The sequence below is a fragment of the Hypanus sabinus genome, chromosome 5 (genome assembly GCF_030144855.1).
Source record: "Hypanus sabinus isolate sHypSab1 chromosome 5, sHypSab1.hap1, whole genome shotgun sequence".
Taxonomy (NCBI): domain Eukaryota; kingdom Metazoa; phylum Chordata; class Chondrichthyes; order Myliobatiformes; family Dasyatidae; genus Hypanus; species Hypanus sabinus.
Genome location: NC_082710.1, coordinates 27,438,846 through 27,459,002, shown reverse-complemented (window position 1 = coordinate 27,459,002; position 20,157 = coordinate 27,438,846). Strand labels below are relative to the sequence as shown.

The following is a 20,157-nucleotide window of genomic DNA, read 5'->3' as shown; positions in this document are numbered from 1 at the left end:
TCCCACTACCATGCAAAGTTACACAAAGTTTTCTTAAAATTTCCTTATTCACTTTAAAGAGTCATAGAGAACTCCAGCAAAAGAACAGCTTTTTCTGCCCATCCAATTCATGCTGAACTGTAATTCTGCCAAATCCATCAACCCACATCTGGACAATAGCCCTCCATACCTCTCCCATTCATGCACTTTTGAAAACTTCTCTTAAATATGCAAACAAATCTGCATCTACTACTTCCACTGGCAGCTCATTCCACATTCTCCCTACCTTCTGAGTGCAGAAATTCCCCCTCAGGTTCCCTTTGATTCTTAACCTATGACCTTTAGTTCTCGTCTCACCCAAACCCAGTGAAAATTATCTGTTTGCATTAACCTCATAATTTCAGTGCCATCATGATAACTTTTTTTTAAGGCTCATAGGAAAGGTTTTGGGGACAGAGAGGGAAGTTAGCAATGAGGTCAGGGTTTGGGGACAGGAATGTGGAGGAAATACAGAATAGGCTGGAGCCTAAACCTCCGCTATATGCTCGAAGCCCAGCTGTGAGGGTGTGGTCATATGTCGGGCTGCCACACTGGCAAATATGTTTGGGGTCCTGTTATCAGTGACAGCAGAGTTCATAAGGACTGAAGTTTGAGACTTTGTACAGGGTCCTCATTCGTCGTCATGTGAGTCCTGGGTGGATTGGAACTCTGGCTTGAAGTGGGAAGGTCGAATGGAAGTATAGAAGTCGAGACCCAGTGGCTGAAGCCCCAAGTCTATAAATTTTCGAGTGTCCACTAGAGAAGTCAGGGCTCAGTGTCTGCAAATACATGAGTCTACCAGAGGCTAGAGGCTGAAGACTGTCTGTTCTAGAGTTGGAGGGCTGCATATTTGCCTTGAGAGGGAGGGAGGGAGGGATGGAACGGAACGGGTTTTGCTGCTGTTGCTTTGTTGATTGGTACATTCTATTTTGCTGTGTTCTGTGTTGTTCTGACAAGCATTGTGGAATGTGTGTGACACTTGTGGGCTGTCTCCAGTAGATCCTTGGGTGTGTTGGTTGTTAATGCAAATAACATTTCACTGTATGTTTCAATGAAGGTGTGATAAAAAAAATATCTAAATCTGAATCTTCTATCAATTAGGGAAGTCAATAAGGGCATAGTGTATGACTACCTCTGTATATATTCATTTTTTTGCCAAAACTGGTTAATAATTGCCTCAACCTCAAATTTAAACTTAAATGAACCAGCATTAACAAGCATTTATGAAAGAAAATTCCACATTTCTTCCTTCTCTTCATGTAATGCTTCCTCAAAAGACAACATAAAGTCTAAGATTACACCCTGAAGTCCTAGATGTCCAATGTACAGGTGCTACAAGTCAAATTAAACAAATACTTCTATAGGTCAACCACCTCTAAATCATCAATCAGTAATGCAGTTCCACCACTAGTTGAGACAAAATTTTCGCCAGCCAAATTTCAAATTTCTCATGTCGCTGCACCAACTGTGGCCACTGTTTTGACGGTGCCATTAGCAGAAACAGCTGTTGGCACAATCTCTAAAAGAAGCAACTCCTTTGTGCTAGTCTGCATTTATTTTTTAACCTATGCTTATCTAGCCCCAGTCATGTCTTTTTGAATAAGGTAAGTGCTTCTCATGGTGTAAAGTGCAAACACCATACACTATCTATACAAGATAAACTGGAAGTTCTAAAAAAAAATTTGACAGTAGTGTGCCTGTGAAAGCACATGTGACTTGTATAACATTGGCTTTTCCACAGTTTATGATATAAAGAAACAAAAAGAAAAGTTGTTCCAGTTCCTTGCTGACAGTGAATCAAAAAAAACCATGTGCATAAGGAAAACCATGAAAGATGGAAGATGTTCACAACTAGTTAAAGTTCTCATAAAGTGGTTTAAATTCTGCATCAGCAAAAATGTAGAACAGTCAGGAGAGATGGTGAAGGAACAAGTAAAACTATTTCATGAAGAATTACAGTAAAGGGTGGCTTTGATGTTTCAGGCACAACATGGCCAAAATTTCTGTTCAGTGTGGGGGAAAAAAATAGTCAGCATACAAGGAAGTAGCTGTTGAGTTTGTTGCTGAGTTTGCTAAGTTAGATCCTGATGAAAAATTAAGTCCTGAGAGGTCTACAATGCAGATGAAACCGCCTTATATTATTGTAGTCCAAGATGAACACCAGCTACAGAGAGCGCAGAATCATCAACAGGTTATAAAGCATCAGAAGATTGTATCACTGTGTTGGGCTGCTCTGATGCTGCAAGAACTCACAGGTGTAAGTTGTTAGTTATTGGCAAAAGTTTATGACCAAAAGCTTTTAAGGGTATGAAGCAGTTTCCAGTAATTTACTGTGCTAACAAAAAAGGACGGACTACCACAGACATTGGAATGGTTTGCACATTACTTTGTTCCAGAAGTGAGAGCTCACTATGACAGTGTTGCTCTAGACAAAAACTGTACGATAATGTTGAGTTTAGGTAACTGTTCTGTGCATCCAAAAGCAGAACTTTTGATAAAGAATAATGTTTATGGTGCCTACCCGCCACCTAACCATACGTCATTAATTCAACCACTGGAAAATGGCATATAACACTCTGAAGGCTAATATTGCTCCCTATTTATGAAATGGCTATTGAGTGCAATTGACTCTGGCAGACCAGTACAGGAACTTGTGAACAAATTGCTTTTCATTTGTCATTTCATTTTCCTTTTTTTTAAATCAAAGGTGAGGTGACCATCAAGTGGGTTAGAGGTGTTTAGTTTTTCAATCCTAACCTAACCACCTGTGATTCAGCAAAATCATTAATCTGGCACTGCATAGGTTCCAATCATTCTGGATTTGTAATGGTCAACCTGTACATTGCCATGAATACTGAGAAGTTGAACATTGTAATAATATTGCTAAATAGCAGTACTATACATTTAACAAAAATTACTGTATTTACATATCTGAACTATGAAGATTAATTGCAAAACAAGTTCAACATAGTTCTGCAAATATTAAAATAAATTAATCATTGAGATTATTCATTTCAACGTCATCCCATTGTCAACTCATTGCAGGGAAATACAGCACCTTGTAATGCAGTGCACAGATAAGCGTGGTACATTAAGTGAAAGGCTGTACAAAATCTTCTAAACTTCTGTATGCTATTTGAATCAAGGTCAGAGTAAAAAGAATCAACCCAGTTAGTGAATATCATAAGACCATTCATCAAAACCACTGATTCAACAAATTCACTTCTTTATAGAAATAGCATAATCCTACAAAAATGTCTCAGTTTGGAGAATATTTAAGATGCTCTTTAATGAGATAATGCTGTGTTATTGTACATTATGATTGAGTGCTGAAGTAGCGTAGCAGTTAGCACAGCATTATTACTGCTCCGGGTGTCCCGGAGTTGGAAGTTCAATTCCTGCACCATTCTGTAAGGAGTCTCTGTACGTCCACCCTGTGGGAAGTGTGTGGTATCCCCGGGCGCTCAGGTTTCCTCCCACAGTCCACAGACATACCCGGTAGGTAAACTGGTCATTGTAAACTGTTCTGTGATTAGATTAGGTTTACACACACAAAATGCAGGAGGAACTCCACAGGCCAGGCAGCATCTATGGAAAAAATGTAAAGTAGAGGTTTCAGGCCGAGACTCTTTGGCGGGACTGACAGGTGAGCAGCAGATAACAGAAGGGGAACAGTGACAGAGGGTTTCACTGAATTCCTGTTGAAGGGAAGATTAGGATTGCAGGGTAGGCATCCCTGGAAGAGACTTTGCAATGTAGTAATCAAGTCATAAGCAAGAGAGAATCTGCAGATGCTAGAAATCTAAGCAACACACACACAAAATGCTGGAGGAACTCAGCAGGCCAGGCAGCATCACTGGAAAAAGTAGTTGACGTTTCAGGCCTCGGCATGATACATCGACTGTACTTTTCTTCATAGATGCTGCTTGATCTGCTGAATTCCTCCAACATTTTGTGTGTGCTGCTTGGATTTCCAGCATCTGCACATTTTCTCCTGTTTTAGGTTAGGGTTAATCAGGATTATGGGGTTGATGGGGCAGCGTGGCTTGAAGGGTTGGTAGGGCTTACTCTGCACTGTATTGCTGAATAAAGAAAAATAAAATAAATGATGCCCAATTTCAATGATTATTTTCTGTGCCATTATTCATAGCAAACTAAGCAAAAAGCTCTAACCATAGTGCTTTACATTTAATAAAATTAAGAGTATTCCAGCAAAAAAAAAGGATAGACACTCACACAGAAATATAAAGAAAACTTGTTAATTATCTTCATTTTCTTGAGCAATAGTTAGACTGTTAACAGAGATATTATTAAATAGCTTTAGTTTTCCAATGACAACTGGAATGAAAATTTCACTTCTATTCTTTGTTATAGAAATTAATTTGTAATGCAATAAAACATTCTGAACACTCAAAGCAAATTAAAGTATGAACCACGCCAAAAAGACTTAGAACACAGAAGACAGTTTACATTTCCACCAGAGTTAGGACACCTACTTGTCTGATCCAATGTCGATAAGCAGAGATTCTCCCCAGGGAAGCAAACTAAAGTAGGAACCACTCCGAAAAGAGTAAGAACTCAGAAGACAGTTTTACATTTCCACCAAGTACTAGTGTCCACCAGAGTCAGGACACTTACATGTCTCATCCAATGTCTATAAGCATAGACTCTCCCCAGCCTATGTTCTTTTACTCTTCCTGCTCTCACTTTATACAAATAACAGTACCTCCATAGGCAAACCCATTAAAGTCCTAAAGTTTGTGGATGACATGACTGCAGTTGGTCTAATCTCTAATAATGATATGACCTGCTTTCAAGGAGAGGTAAACCTTACTGAGGCATGGTGTGCTCGAAACAACTTGGCACTTAATGCATTCAGGTCAGTGGAAATGAGAATTGACTTCCACCAACAACTCCCTACCTGCCCTCCCTCCCCCCAGAAATTAATGATCAGTCGTCATTGAGAGAGTTGTGTCCACTCTATCACTGTTTGGTTTCTCGCCACCTCCTCCTTCCCCAAGTCCACGTTGCAGCAAGTGATACTCAGTGGAGAAGATCACTAGCTGTCAGCTAGACACTAAAAGGCCTGTTCATTGCCAGGGTGAAGAAAAGAGCTGAAAGATTACTGCTGACTCCACCCACCATAGCAATCACCTAGTCACCAAATTGCCATTGAGGAGATGTTACACCAGAAAGACTACCTGTAATCTCAAAGCTGCTTTCCCATAGCTATCCAGCTTCTCAACAAAACTCTTTCAAGTGTAATATCCCAGCTGTCCCTGCACAACATCCAAATGGTCTTTCCTGCTCTCCTTGTTCTGTTGATAGTTAGTCTGCTCATTTGCACACATTTGAGTTTGATTATTGACGCTTGTGCTAATTGCTCATGGCTGCACTATTGTCTTTTAAATAGTTTGTTTCTATTGTGCATGTGTTATTGTATTATCCTGTGTTTATGCTTGGCACCAACCCACAATCAGCTCTGATAAAGTTCTTCTGAAGTATTGTATTTACTTTATTCTATATTGCCATTGTACCAACTTCTGTACTGCAATAAATAATGTGTACAAATACAATCTGGACATACTGAAGATGAAGTAACATCAACCAACCTGTGGCAGCTGTAGTCTCAATTTGATTTTTCGTAGCTACATGAGCACCTCCACCAAAAATTGCAGCCCACATTTTGCTGTCAAGAGGGTGAGCTACAATACGGAAGAGCTCATTACTGGAATGTGTGCCCAAACCATGAACAAAAAGACTAAGATAAACTGCTGTCAACACCTCACAAAGCAGGACTGTTAACTTGGGCTTGTCATCTTCTCCAGCTGAATTTAAGAGCTGAGTCAGTTCTTTTATTCCTGGGAATTAGAGAATAATGAAATGAATGTTAAGATTTGTTTAATGCAGTAATCACTTGAAATTTTCTTCCTTTGGTAGCTCTGCTTAATCACTAGCATTTTAAAGAATAATATTACCAATAACTAACAGAACCAAGAAGAATAGAGAACAGAATTTTAACATATGTGCATTCCAAGGAAGTAAAAAATTTGTTGTAATGAATACTCCAGAAATTAAATGGAAAAATATGGCATCAGTATCTAACATACACCCATTTCAGAATCTAAATAAAACTTGAGTAATTGCATTGAGGCATCATGAAAAATTATATGTTTAAAACATTTTTCATCAGTGAGTAAAAAGGATAGCATCAAAAATCTAAACACACAAACTACCTGGCCACTGGTCAGGAGATGTATTGGGAGTGACAGAGCCATCTAAACTTGCTGTTCTGTTTGAACGTTGCTGCGTAAACAGAAAACTCTGATAGACCATTCCAGTGAACTGGTTTGCATATAAAGAACTGTAAGAGACAAAGCATGTGTTTATTTTAACAATAAAATATTAGATTACATTATTTTGGTGGTTTACAAATCATATTATGAATCAGGCAGAGGATAACATGTAGACGAACAAACTGAGTGGAAGAGAAAGGACAGACAGGTGGGCAGAGGGGTTGGGGTGGCTCTGCTGGTGAGGAATGAAATTCAGTCCCTTGCGAGGGGACACAGAATCAGGAGATGTAGAGTCAAGATGGATAGAACTGAGAAATTGTAAGGGCAAAAAGACCCTAATGGGAGTTATCTACAGGCCCCCAAATAGTAGTCTGGATATAGGGCGCAATTAGCATGTTGCAAAGGTAATGCTATGGCTGTAATGGGGGATTTCAATATGCAGGTAGACTGGGAAAATCAGTTGGTACTGGACCCCAAGAAAGGGAGTTTGTGGAGTGCCTCCGAGATGGGTTTTTAGAGCAGCTTGTACTGGAGCCTACCAGGGAGAAGGTATGTGAAAAGGAAAGTATTAGTTAAGACCAAAGTTGGGCCCTTGAAGGCAGAAACAGGTGAATTTATTATGGGGAACAAGGAAATGACAGAGGAGTTGAACAGGTACTTTGGATCTGTCTTCACTAGGGAAGACACAGACAATCTCCCAGATGTAATAGTGGCCAGAGGACCTAGGGTAACGAAGGAACTGAAGGAAATTCACATTAGGCAGAAAATGGTGTTGGGTAGACTGATGGGACTGAAGGCTGATAAATCCCCAGGGCCTAATGATCTGCATCCCAGGGTACTTAAGGAGGTGGCTCTAGAAATCGTGGATGCATTGGTAATCATTTTCCAAGGTTCAATAGATTCAGGATCAGTTCCTGAGGATTGGAGGATAGCTAATGTTATCCCACTTTTTAAGGAAGGAGGGAGAGAGAAAACAGGGAATTATAGACCAGTTAGCTTGACATCAGTGGTGGGGAAGATGCTGGAGTCAGTTATAAAAGATGAAATAGCAGCACATTTGGATAGCAGTAACAGGATCGGTCTGAGTCAGCATGGATTTACAAGGGGAAATCATGCTTGACCAATCTTCTGGAATTTTTTTGAGGATGTAACTATGAAACTGGACAAGGGAGAGCCAGTGGATGTAGTATACCTGGACTTTCAGAAAGTCTTTGATAAGGTCCCACATAGGAGATTAGTGGGCAAAATTAGAGCACATGGTAATGGGGGTACGGTACTAACATGGATAGAAAATTGGTTGGTAGACAGGAAACAAAGAGTAGGGATTAACGGGTCCTTTTCAGAATGGCAGGTAGTGACCAGTGGGGTACCACAAGACTCCGTGCTGGGACCACAGCTATTTACAATATACATTAATGATTTAGATGAAGGGATTAAAAGTAACATTAGCAAATTTTCAGATCACACAAAGCTGGGTGGCAGTGTGTATCAAGTCAAACTTGAGTTTCTGGAAGGTATTGGGCCCTGGATCAGAAGAAAATAATACTTAAAAGGAAGAGGAAGAATTCACTGGCAGACCTGATGGAACCTACTACTCGAGGGCTGTTTCTGCCTGGAATATTTGGGTGGACCCTGCAGCGTCACAGCCGCAGTCCGAGCGGACTTTAAATAATTGTTCAGACTGTTTCATGGAAAAGAGCACTGCTGTCACTGCGTTTGGGTTAACTCCGCCACCGGGATCATCGCGCACAGGCACTTCTTGAAAACGGCGCGAGGCTTAAGAAGAGCTCGCGAACCTTCAACAGAGTTCCCTCAGTTTGGAACCATAATGGCCGGAGGCCATAACGGTCCAGTAGAGAAACGGAGGTGCAGGTCCGAAATCGTCTACGAAGTCTGAGAGGCAGCCAGTTTTTCACCTAATGCTAATGCCTAATGCTTATGACTAACCTTGACTAGACTAATGACTGACTTATGACTGATTATTTATGACTTTTGACTACTGACTAATAACTAAGAACAATCAACTGCCGCACTTGCGAAAAATAAAAGGAGAAAAAAGGAAAGTTGTTTGGTCATTGAGTGGAATCCGGTTAAAACCAGATAGGCGTACTCAGTCCCTTTCAAGTGGGGAAGCTGCAGATGTTCAAAGAGAACAAGAACTCCTACTTGACAGTGTGAAATATGAGGAGGATGTTAGGAGAATGCAGGGTGACTTGGACAGGTGGGGTGAGAGGGCAGATGCAGTTTAATGTGGATAAATGTGAGGTTATCCACTTTGGTGGCAAGAACAGAAAGACAGATTACTATCTGAATGGTGTCAAATTAGGAAAAGGGGAAGTACAACGAGATCTAGGTGTCCTTGTTCAATAGTCACTGAAAGTAAGCATGCAGGTACAGCAGGCAATGAAGAAAGCTAATGGCATGCTGGCCTTCATAATAAGGGGAGTTGAGTATAGGAGCAAAGAGGTCCTTTTGCAGTTGTACAGGGCCCTTGTGAGACCAGACTTGGAGTATTGTGTTCAGTTTTGGTCTCCAAATCTAAGACATTCTTGCTATTGAGGGAGTGCAGCATAGGTTCACGAGGTTGATCCCCAGGATGGCGGGACTGTCATATGTTGAAAGATTGGAGTGACTGGGCTTATATACACTGGAATTTAGAAGGATGAGAGGGGATCTGATTGAAACATATAAGATTATTAAGGGATTGGAAACACTAGAGGCAGGAATCATGTTCCCAATGTTTGGGGAGTCCAGAACCAGAGGCCAAAGTTTAAGAATAAGGGATAGGCCATTTAGAAACAGAGTTCAGGAAAAACTTTTTCACCCGGAGAGTTGTGGATCTATGGAATGCTCTACCTCAGAAGGCCGAGGAGGCCAATTCTCTGGATGCTTTCAAGAAAGATTTAGATAGAGCTCTTAAAGATAGCGGGGTCAAGAGATATGGGGAGAAGGCAGCAACGGGGTACTGATTGTGGATGATCAGCTATGATCACATTGAATGGTGGTGCTGGCTTGAAGGGCCGAATGGCCAACTCCTGCAGCTATTGTCTATTGTCTATAAGAGAATGAGTAACAGTGCACAAAATATTATGGAGTACTTAAAGGTGAATAAAGTATGTGTAAGAGCCATGCATCTGTTCCCTATCTGCTTTGAATTCTTTGTTGTATGTTTATTATAGTAACTAGTCACATGAGTGGGGGTGTAGTAAAAGTGAAGGGAATAAGTTACGTATTCTTGCCTATTTCGTGGCAGTTTGTAGCATGGGACCAATGGAGATCATATCTTTTGCTGAATAATGCTTAGCTTATACTTGGGTATGCTTAAATTCATCGCTTCAAGATTTTAAATTTGCTAATGCTAATAACAGATGGAATAAAGGATTTTAATTTAGGAGCAATGATTGGAGCTGGGGGCACGCCATGCAAGTATAACAAATCTGCAGGCTCGCAGTTTTGGTTTGTATTGCCGCTACAGAATCGGAAACATTAAACAGAAAGGTTATTTATAATTGTCTTATCATTTAATTTGATAGAAAGCAGCACAAAAAAATGTATGTACACGGTTATCGAAAGTGGAGTGTATGCGAGAGGAACAGAAAAATGTTCATGTAGAAAAATTGCTGGCAGATTAGCAAACAAGATTAGCATTACATACTGAGTTAAAATACGCACCATAAAAGAGAAAAAGCACAAGACAGAATTAAACTTGTGAATGGTGTAACTTTTGTGATAAAGTGGAGCTGGGGAGAGGTGGATAGGGATTAAAGAAATACTCAATGAGTACAAGCACAAGAGATAGAATGAAACATACGAAGAGGTGACATCTTGGGACAAGGCAAGAAAAGTTCTGAGGGGTGGAAATGGTGGGATAGAAGATCAGGAAAAGAGGCAATAAGATTAAGACAGGGAAACAGAAGAAACTGATAGAAAAACGAATCATAAATTTGGTTTATACTTGCAACATGGTATGATTTACCAAAAGGAAGGTAAATATCAACTTCCATTAGGTTGAATATGAAGAAATCACAAATAAAACAAAATAATTGGCATAATAATTAGTGTTGATATTATATGGCTCCTATGAACTGGGTTCAATCTTGACATTGCACGTTGTCTGTGTGGAGTTTGCATATTTACCTTGTGAACAAGTGGGCTTCCCATAGATTCTTTGGTTTCCTCCCACATCCCAAAGATGTGCTGGTAGGCTTTCCTGTTAGTATAAATTGCTCCAAGTGTCATTGGTAGCAGAAGAATTGGGGTGAGGAGGAAGGATTTGCTGGCTGATGGGTATGCAAGTCTCAATAGGTTGCACAGATAAGGGAAGGAATGGAAACGGTGGTGGGAAAGAAAAATATGGTAACAAGATGAAAATGAAAGAGGGATATTATGGGAAACTGAATTTGACAACAGTGTTGTTACAGGACACAGAACACAACTGCAGAAGCAGCAGTTAAAGCAATATACACATTATTTGGATTGTAAGAGAAGGAACAAAGAAATAAAACAATAAGGGAAGCTCAAGGTTCTTAATTTTGTTCAGAACAATCATTTGTTTAAAAAATCTGGAAGAAATCAATGTGAATCTTCTTGAATAGAATTAAATGCAAACCTAGCTTAGCTTAAATATAAATGTTACTTGGGATAATGCTTCAATTAATTAAGCAAATAAAGCTGGAGCAAACAAGAGAAGATCTGCAGATGCTGGAAATCCAAGCAACACACACAAAACTCAGCAGGCCAGGCAGCATTTATGAAAAAGAGTATAGTCGATATTTTGGGTCAAGACCCTTCATCAGAACCCCTGATGGCCTGCCTGGCCTGCTGAGTTCCTCCAGCATTTTGTGCGTATAACAACACTGGGAGTTGACATTCATTGTTAATGCTCAATCAACTGATATAGAATGCATGGTGCACAATTTTAGGCTGCAGTCAAATATAGCCTTCAAGTCAGATGTAGTTTTTCAATGCCTGAGGCTGTGGATACCAAATAACACCTGATGTTAACAATGAAACGACAATTCCTACTTCCAGAAAGAGGGAAAAAAATCATTGACGGGGTACAAAGGTTTAATTCAATATACTGTGTTTACACTTACCTATTACTGTGGCCATCACAAAGACACTGGTAGAGACATGCTGACAGTGAAGCAGCAATAGTGTGCAATACATGGATCTGAAAAATTGAAGAGGTTTAATATTCTTAAGGAAACAGCAATGCACACACTATTAACACTTAATATTAAAACAAAATAGAAAACCAATATTTTAACAGAGGGATACACAGGGCTCTTTAGGAGACACAATTACTTCAACAATTTCTAGTGATATGATTAAGAAAATAAAATATATTTCATTTACATTTTGTACACATTACAGTACACTGACCTATGTATGAAAGTAATGAGAGCAATAAGCCTATCATTAAGACTTAAACCAAGTTATTCAAAATTGAAATGGTAGTAGGTAATTGAAGAGCAAGAAAAACAGTTGCACAGAAGGCCTACATATTTGTTTTATGTCATTTTGAAAATTAAATTGCATAATGTTTCGAAGATGTGCAAGTCTCATCAACAGAACAGATGCAATGGAAATGAAGAAACTGAAAGAATGGAATGCAGTCCTTAAAGGAAGAAAGATGGGATGAAATGAAACTGAGATAACAATAGGGCTCTAAAGTTGTTATCTATCTCCTGAAGGGGAGGCAGAGAGACTCAGAAAGGAATGAGGCAGAGATAGGCCATATGAAGATGAAGCCAGTTCAAAGCAAATTAGCAACACATGAGCAATTGGCTTAATAACCATTGACAATAACAGTAGCTAAACAATCATTTATACCATCATATAACAGGAAACTAAAGATACTTACTGAACTGGGCAGAAAATGCAAGTGACAGGAAAAAAAATGAGCTAAAGTACAGTTAGAAGAGAATCTTATTAAAATATTACCTTAATCTCTTGTTTTTAAGGTTATGATGTACAAATAAATTCAAGTTGTCTTGTGTGCAATGGAGCAGACAAATTTTATAATTAACTTTGTATTTAAAATAATTTTTTTGTAAAATCTATTTTGAGCTGTGAAAAGTTGAAAATTGTCAACAAATGCCATCTGCTGGATTTTAAAATGCAATACAGGGGAATTAAAAGTTGGCCGTTAAACAAACTTCACTTTCAGGACATTTCACAAAGGACATTTTTCTTCAAACGATTTCTTTTGAAGGGCATCTGCAGTTAATCTACAAAGAATTGCACTAGCAAATCAGATGGCTGCGGAAAGTAACATGTTTTTAGAGATGATGGAGGGATTAATATTCATCTGTCACCTGAAGAACTCCTTTCTCTTTTCAAATTGAAAATTGGGACTTTTTTTTTTAAAGTCTTGCCAGTTCATCAGTACTGACAGTTTAATACGTCATCCAATAGTCTCCCTCTCCAACAACACAGCAATTCCAATTACACCACTGTAATGAGAAGATCATGTCCTACATTATGTACTACTAAATATAGAGAGATGGATCTTTATAACTGGTAAAATAAAGTTTCAACTTTTTTTTAAGAAGTAAATTCATGTCCATAACATTTACATGTAAATACCTCAACTCAACATGGTTTCAATTAGCTGAAGTAGTAGGACATTTATCAAAATATTCTACATAGAGCAGGCAGTTTTGAGCAGTTGATATATTTGAACACTCTTGGTTTTCCAAGATCAAGATATTCTTTCAGATTAATTTGTGACAGGAACCAGACTTAATTTAGCAAAGTAAAATGGGGATTTTACAAAGCCATTTACTGTAACGCTTCAAAGTAAATTTCAAAATAAAATTTGGCAAACCTTTCAACGTATCCCAGTTTCAACTTATTCTCATTTTTTTTTTAATTACCGGTACTAGTATTTGAACTCTCTTTCTAATCTAAATTGCAAGATCAAAATGACTCCAAAAAGGAGTTTAAAATACATCAACAGTAACAGAGAAAAACTGCATTATTTCTAACAACTATAAAGCATCATTGTGTGGCTGGGACCATAATAAAAAGGATCCTTAATTTAAAAAAAATGTGCATAGTGAAATGTTAAAAAAATACATCAACTATAACCAACTTTAGATTGTCATTAACTTGTCTGCAGCTTTTTCTTTAGGTAAAATTCCTTGAGTATTAAATTTCTGTGATGCACAAATAAATATACAAAAACATCACAACTAAATCAATGTCAGAATTTGCAGATTATGTTGCCAACTCGAGAACACCAAATGCATCTTTTAACTATATCATAATTTTGTTAACTGTTGTTTTTATTTTTCCAATTTTAATGAAATATTATTTAACACTAACCTGGTTATTCTTGATGTCTGGATGGGGAGGTGAATCAAATTCCACAATGGTATGCACAATATCATGAGTAAGGTTGCTCAGATGGAGTCTGGGATTTGCCACTACTATTTTAGCACTTGCAGTGCAGGCAAACAGGAGGGGTATTGATGCAAGTTGAAGCAAAGGACTAGTCATTTGTTCCAATGAATGCTCCTAAATCAAAAATATTGATATACATACATTTACCATTAATACACTGCAAAAATATATACATCTTAAATGCTTGACTCTTACAAGTTACATGGTGGATCTTCAGCCAAAAAAATCTTTTGCCTACTTTGCAAGTCTTACACATTATTCTCAGCCCTAACCTGGTTCCTAGCACATTTTCAAAGAAAGTCAGCCTGGAAAAAAAACCTATGCAATCTTTTTGTACAAATACTGAATATAATAAGCTTTTCACCTGCTCAGAGTGCTAAAAGGATTTTCAGATACAGAAAACTGGCTGAATCTGGACTATTGGCACATAAACTGGCATACTGGCATTTTGTTGGGACTTGGGCTAACACTGCAAGAAATAAATCTTCTATATTCAAATGAACTTTAGTCTTTCGCTCACAAAATGCTGGTCTTTCGCTGTCAGTTAGACATAGGTCTGGATGCACTGAGAAAACTGATACATGAATACAACAATTCAGACCAAGGTCATCAATAGATCTTTTATTAAGGCAGTCATTGCTGAAACAATTACATATAAACTCATCAATAGCTTTAATTACATATATACCATAGTGGTAGGCAAATGTCTGGATCTATAACCAACTGGTTTCATAAATTCTCCTTCAAACCAAATCACAGAATTGTAAAAACTGACACCAATGAACAAACTATGGTATGACATTATATTGCAATGCAGTTTTAAGAAAGGATGTTTCCTTCAATTGGGATCTACTACAATGGAATTTAATTAAAGAAAACACTAATTTAAGTGGAATTTAGTAGAACCACCCTTACATTGGTTTTCTCCCTTGAACACTCGATTGCACACTCTTCAAATGGGCATAAAACCAAGCAATAGTCATTAACAATAACTTTTGCCTTTTGAATTGACACGATACTTGACTACATTTTGCATGCCAAATGAAATGCTCACATAGTTAAAATTCATGCATGGCTTTATAATTACTTAGATCTTGATAAAAATCACAACAATCTTTATTAACAGAGCTATCTGAATAGACTTGAGGGAAATGGCAGCAAATATAAATCATATATGAAAAGTGCTCCATATGTTAAAATTTCTGTGAATTGACAATTCCAATTCATGGTCAGTTTCACATTATTTCAAGTGCTCTTGAAATGTTGACATTATGAATATCATTCCTCAAGAGCCTCAGAACTCACACCACCTGGTTAGGAACAGTTATTAGCCCTCAACCATCAGGATAAGTTCACTTGCCCCATCATTGAAATGATTCCAAAGCCAATGGACTCACTTTCAAAGACTTTTCATCTTATGTTCTTGATATTTCGTTCATATTTATTTATTATTCTTTCTTTCTTTTTCATTTACACAATTTGTTGTCTTTTGTACACTGGTGAATGCCAAATAAAAGACTGTTGGTGCAGTCTTTTATTGATTCTATTATGGATTTATTGGAGATACCAGCAAGAAAATGAATCTCAGGGTTATATATGGAGACATACATGTGATTTGATAATAAATTTACTTTGAACTTTGATCTAATAAGATCTGCTGAAATACATAGTGTAGTAAGATCCAATGTTTAGAATAAAATAATTAGGAGTCTGAGAATTTAATATTTGCTCTGGTTATGCTAACCAAATAAAACACTAGAAAGAGCAACAAATTCCATCACCAATTCAATAAAAATATTACACCAGGGCACAAGAAAATTAGGGCAAGCTTAATTCAAACATATGAAAATTACCTGCTGAGATTCTTGCAAAAGAAGAATCAACTCCATCCTGACTGATGCCAAGCCTCCACCATGTGATCCATGAAGACTACAATAACTGAGAAACATCCTTAGAAGAGGCTGGTTTTGCCGAAGCCACAACCTCCTTCTCTGCAAATACTCTTGGTGGTGCAATGTTTTTTGTTGGTCAGTGCCTCCATCTTCTACCTGTTCTCCATTGGGTAATTCATCCCAGACACTTTCAGTATTATCTTTTCTATTTTCTATAATAACATTGTAATTACAGGTTTTCTGCAGGGCTATAATTTCTCTCACAAGCCAATTATACAACTGGTAGCGGAGTTTTCCACCATCTACCTCATAGCCAGTAGAGAGAGTACGCAGCTCTGATGTAAGTATTTTCAAGCATGCTCCAAATTTCAACTGTGCTGCTATAACATCTTCCGATGGACTTAAATATTCATCAGTTAAACTGGAGAAATTTGCACTGGAGGATTTTTTCTCCTGTACCTTCTCAACAATAGGGCTAGGTGGATGTATTTCTTTCATCGAAAGACCAATTTCCTCCTGGTCATCGTCCTTATCACTATCCCACTTTAATTCCAATGGTTGATCTTCAATGACTATAGAGGATTGGCTCCAATCAAAACTAAGAGATGAACTAGATTGCTCATTTGACACCCAGTCAGAAGCAGCTTTGATTCCAAAACCATTTACTGTTGGTGAAGACGAATCAAAATTCAAATGTGTAGATATTGTTTCTTCTAATAAGGAAATGGCAGTCAAATGAGAACCTCCTTTATTTTGTGAAATCTTTGACTTCATATTGACAACTGGCATTCTAGACAGGACTTCAAGAGCTAACATTGGACAACCAGCTTTAAAATGGGCATTTGCAGTTGTAAAGAATAGTCTTCTTTCAGCTAGGCTGATTTTATCTGCCAGGCCACTTTCCACAGTTAAGCCCATTTGTGATAACATCTTCTCTGATGAAGCAAAATATCGTCGCAACAAAAGAGGGTGCGTCCGCAAATAATTGTAGAAATTAAATACTCCTGGATTGCATGAACCTGATTTACTGCATTCTAAAGAGAAATTGCAAAGAGATTTTCATTAGTTTTTAATCAGAATTTAATGCAAAGTCTACCATTTTAAATCAATTCAACATAATCAATACTCATTGACATTTAAATGAAAACGTTTGCAGACGCTGGTAATCTGATACAGAAACAGAAAATTCCAGAAATTCTCTTTAGGCCAGGCAGTACCCATGTAGAGAAAAATAAAAATAAATTTTCAAGTCAATGGCCTTCCATTAATACTAGAAAAAGTTAGGAAACAGGCATATTGTAAGTTGCAGAGAAGGGGAAGGACTGGAAAGAACTAAGGGCATGATTGGATAAATAATTATGTTTGCCAGTGAGAGGGGATCTCATACAAAGGGGAATCCCAGACCAAGAAACATTCTAAGGAAAAGTGGCTAGAAGTAAAATGGTCAAAGGATGCAAGGAACAAGAAGAAATAAGGCACTCAATTTGGTGATCAACCATGATCACACAGTGGCAGAGCAGAAAGAAAATGCTGAATGATCTACTGCAATTTCTATTTTCTATAAAAATATGGACAAGATCCTACCATGATACTGAACAAAATGACTACCATTCACCCTTAACACTGATGTACATTCTGAATCTTTGTATGTGCGGTGTGAAACAAGTCATGGGATTTACTGAGGGATTTGATGTGCATGCCGTTGGGAGCATTTAATAGGAGTAGGAACTTATCCCATCACTGGCTATAACAACCTTAAGGAACCTTTTCCAATGTGTCATATGTTTAAAAATGACTGAAATCAAACACAGCCAAAGTAAAGGCTCCTGCTAGCAAACAACTTGTCTAACACTGACAGGGATATTTCAGGGTGGGACCTCTTTGGTGTATTACCCAAGACCTGAACTTTGCCCAACTCACACTGCAAGACTCCAAGGTGCAGAGGAACAGTGATTAAAGCCCTATACATCCCGCAGGGTGCATGGATGTTTGGGGGTGGGGGGGGGGGGGTGGTGTAATGATTGCAGTAGGAAGACTGGCACAGAATAATCTAGAATGAAGTATCACTGCTTGACACATGTAGTATTATATTTGTGTATAAATAGCAGTTGAGTGATATTAACCTACTATAAAACATCTTCTATCTCTTACTCTGATTCAATCAGTCCAAAAACGATGTTAGATACCTTAACAAAAGAATTAAACTATCATTGTAAAATAATATTAAATTTACAATAACATATCAGCATCAACAGACTAATCATTCTAGTGTCATAGGCCTAATGACATATAAAAACCTTCGTGTCCTGTCCCATACTCAACAAGCCATTTATTCAAAACTTTTTCGCAAGAGTTAACTGAACTATCTTGTTGAACGTCTTACACAAAATTTCATGTGCAAAAGAACAAAAACAGAAAACTCTGCAATACATATTTTCTCAATTTTATTATTTTATTATCATTTTATTACCTGTTGCTCCATTGGAATCATTTTCTCTTGTTCCTTCTTCCAACAGAGTATTCAGAGAGTTGGTGTAATCTTCCAGTATCCAATAAGCCATGCTTCTCAGTACGGGATCAGAATTTCTGAGAGAGGGATTAAAGTCTTTGTTCTTTTTATCAAAGCCCAGGATCCTTTCTATAAGTATAGACTTGTAAGTGGATGACACTTCAAACTCTGATTCAAACAATCGTGCAATTACGAGGGCTAACTGAACGTCATGAAGTCTTTCAAGACACACCTTACAAATAAAACAGAAATAGCATGATGAGTGACATTTTCACAATTTTAATGCAATTTCATTTGATTATGATACTCTACGATTGCACATGGTCATTCAGTCTCCTGAGGCCAATGTGAGAGTATCCTTCAGGATGGTGAACTCACGGAAAGCATCCAGCCCAGACAGGGTACCTGGCTGACTACTTAAGACCTGTGCTGTTCAACTGGCTGGTGTGTTCAATGATAACATTAACTTTTTGCTCCAACAGTCTGAGGTACACACCTGCTTCAAGCAGACTTAAATTATATTGGTTCCCAAGAAGAACATGTTAACCTGCCTAAATGACTATCGTCCTGTAGCATTTAAATCCATTGTGATGAAGTGCTTTGAGAAGGTAGTGATGAAGCACATCAACTCCTATCTGAGGCACGACTTGGACCCACTCTAATTTGCCTGCACAACAGGTCAACAGCAGATGCCATTTCATTAGCTCTCCACTCAGTCCTAAAACATCTGGACAGCCCTGCATTCAATACTATCATCCTCTCAAAGCTAATCAATAAGCTCTAAGAACGTGGTTCAACACTTGCTTGTATAATGGATCCTCAGTTTTCCCATTTATAGAACACAGTCAGTTTGGATTGACAACAACATCTCCTCCACAATCAAGATCAGTACAGGTGCACCACAAGAGTGTGTGTTTGGCTGGTTGCACTATTTGCTTTATACTTATAACTGTCAGGCTAAGCACAGGTTTAATAGCAATTTTAAGTTCGCTGACTACGTCACTGTGGTTGGCCGAATCAAAGGTGGTAATGAATTAACATATGAGGGAGATTGAGAATCTGGCTGAAAGGTGTCACAACAAGCTCTCACTCAATATCAGAAAACCAAAGAGCTTGTTACTGAATACAGGAGGAGGAAACTTGAGGTCCATGAGCAGTCTTTGTCACAATATCAGAAGTGGGGTGGACAGAACCAGCAACTTTAAATTCCTTGGTGTTATCACTTGAGGATCTGTCCTTGGACCCACATATAACTGCCATTACAACGAAGGCATGGCAGTGCCTCTACTTCCTTAGGAGTTGGTTGCAGACTTGGCATGTCATTCAAAACATTGACAAACATCTATATAAGCGTGGTGGAGAATATACTATTTACATCTTGGCCTAGTATGGGAACACCAGTTCCCCTGAATGGTGAAAAAAACCCTACAGAAAGTAGTGGATACAGCCCAGTCCATCAGAGGTAAAGCGCTTTGTACCACTGAGTACATTTACAAGGAACGCTGTCACAGGAAATCAGCATCCATCATCAAGGACCTGAAACCATCCAGGGCATGCTCTCTTCTCACTGCTGCCATCAGAAGGGAGGTACCAGAGCCTCAAGTCCCACACCACCAGATTCAGGAACAGTTATTACCCATCAGCCATCGTTCATAAACAGTGAGGATAAATCACACACCCCAACAATGAACTAATACCATAACTTATGACTCACTTCAAAGGACTCATGTTCATGACATTAATTGCTTTTTTATTTTTATTTTTCTTTTCTTTATGTATTTGGACAGTTTGTCATCTTTTGTATATTGGTTGCCTCTGTTGTGTGTGGGTTTTCACTGATTCTATTGTGTTTCTTTGTATTTTCTATGGATACCCATGGTAAGATGAATCTCAGGGCCATATATGTAGTTTGAACTTTTGAACATAAATCCCAAGAATTGTATTTTAATTCTTTTCTGAGGACAAAGGTAATATTGGACAGTACAAGTTTCGTTATGTTTTTAATTGGGTAGATTAACTATATTGATAGAAT

At 38.2% G+C, this 20,157-nt stretch overlaps 1 protein-coding gene across 2 annotated transcripts in view; it reads right to left on the bottom strand.

The window, feature by feature from the left end:
- dmxl1 (Dmx-like 1) overlaps nt 1–20,157 on the bottom strand; it is a 228,373-nt gene that overhangs the window by 72,256 nt on the left and 135,960 nt on the right. For both annotated transcript variants that reach the window (XM_059969631.1, XM_059969630.1), the window contains exons 23-28: nt 18,087–18,357; nt 15,578–16,650; nt 13,647–13,838; nt 11,411–11,487; nt 6,255–6,382; nt 5,631–5,879 (exon numbers count right to left, since the gene is read on the bottom strand). In XM_059969631.1, coding sequence (XP_059825614.1) covers nt 5,631–5,879; nt 6,255–6,382; nt 11,411–11,487; nt 13,647–13,838; nt 15,578–16,650; nt 18,087–18,357 — 1,990 coding nt within the window. The remainder of the gene's footprint in view (nt 1–5,630; nt 5,880–6,254; nt 6,383–11,410; nt 11,488–13,646; nt 13,839–15,577; nt 16,651–18,086; nt 18,358–20,157) is intronic.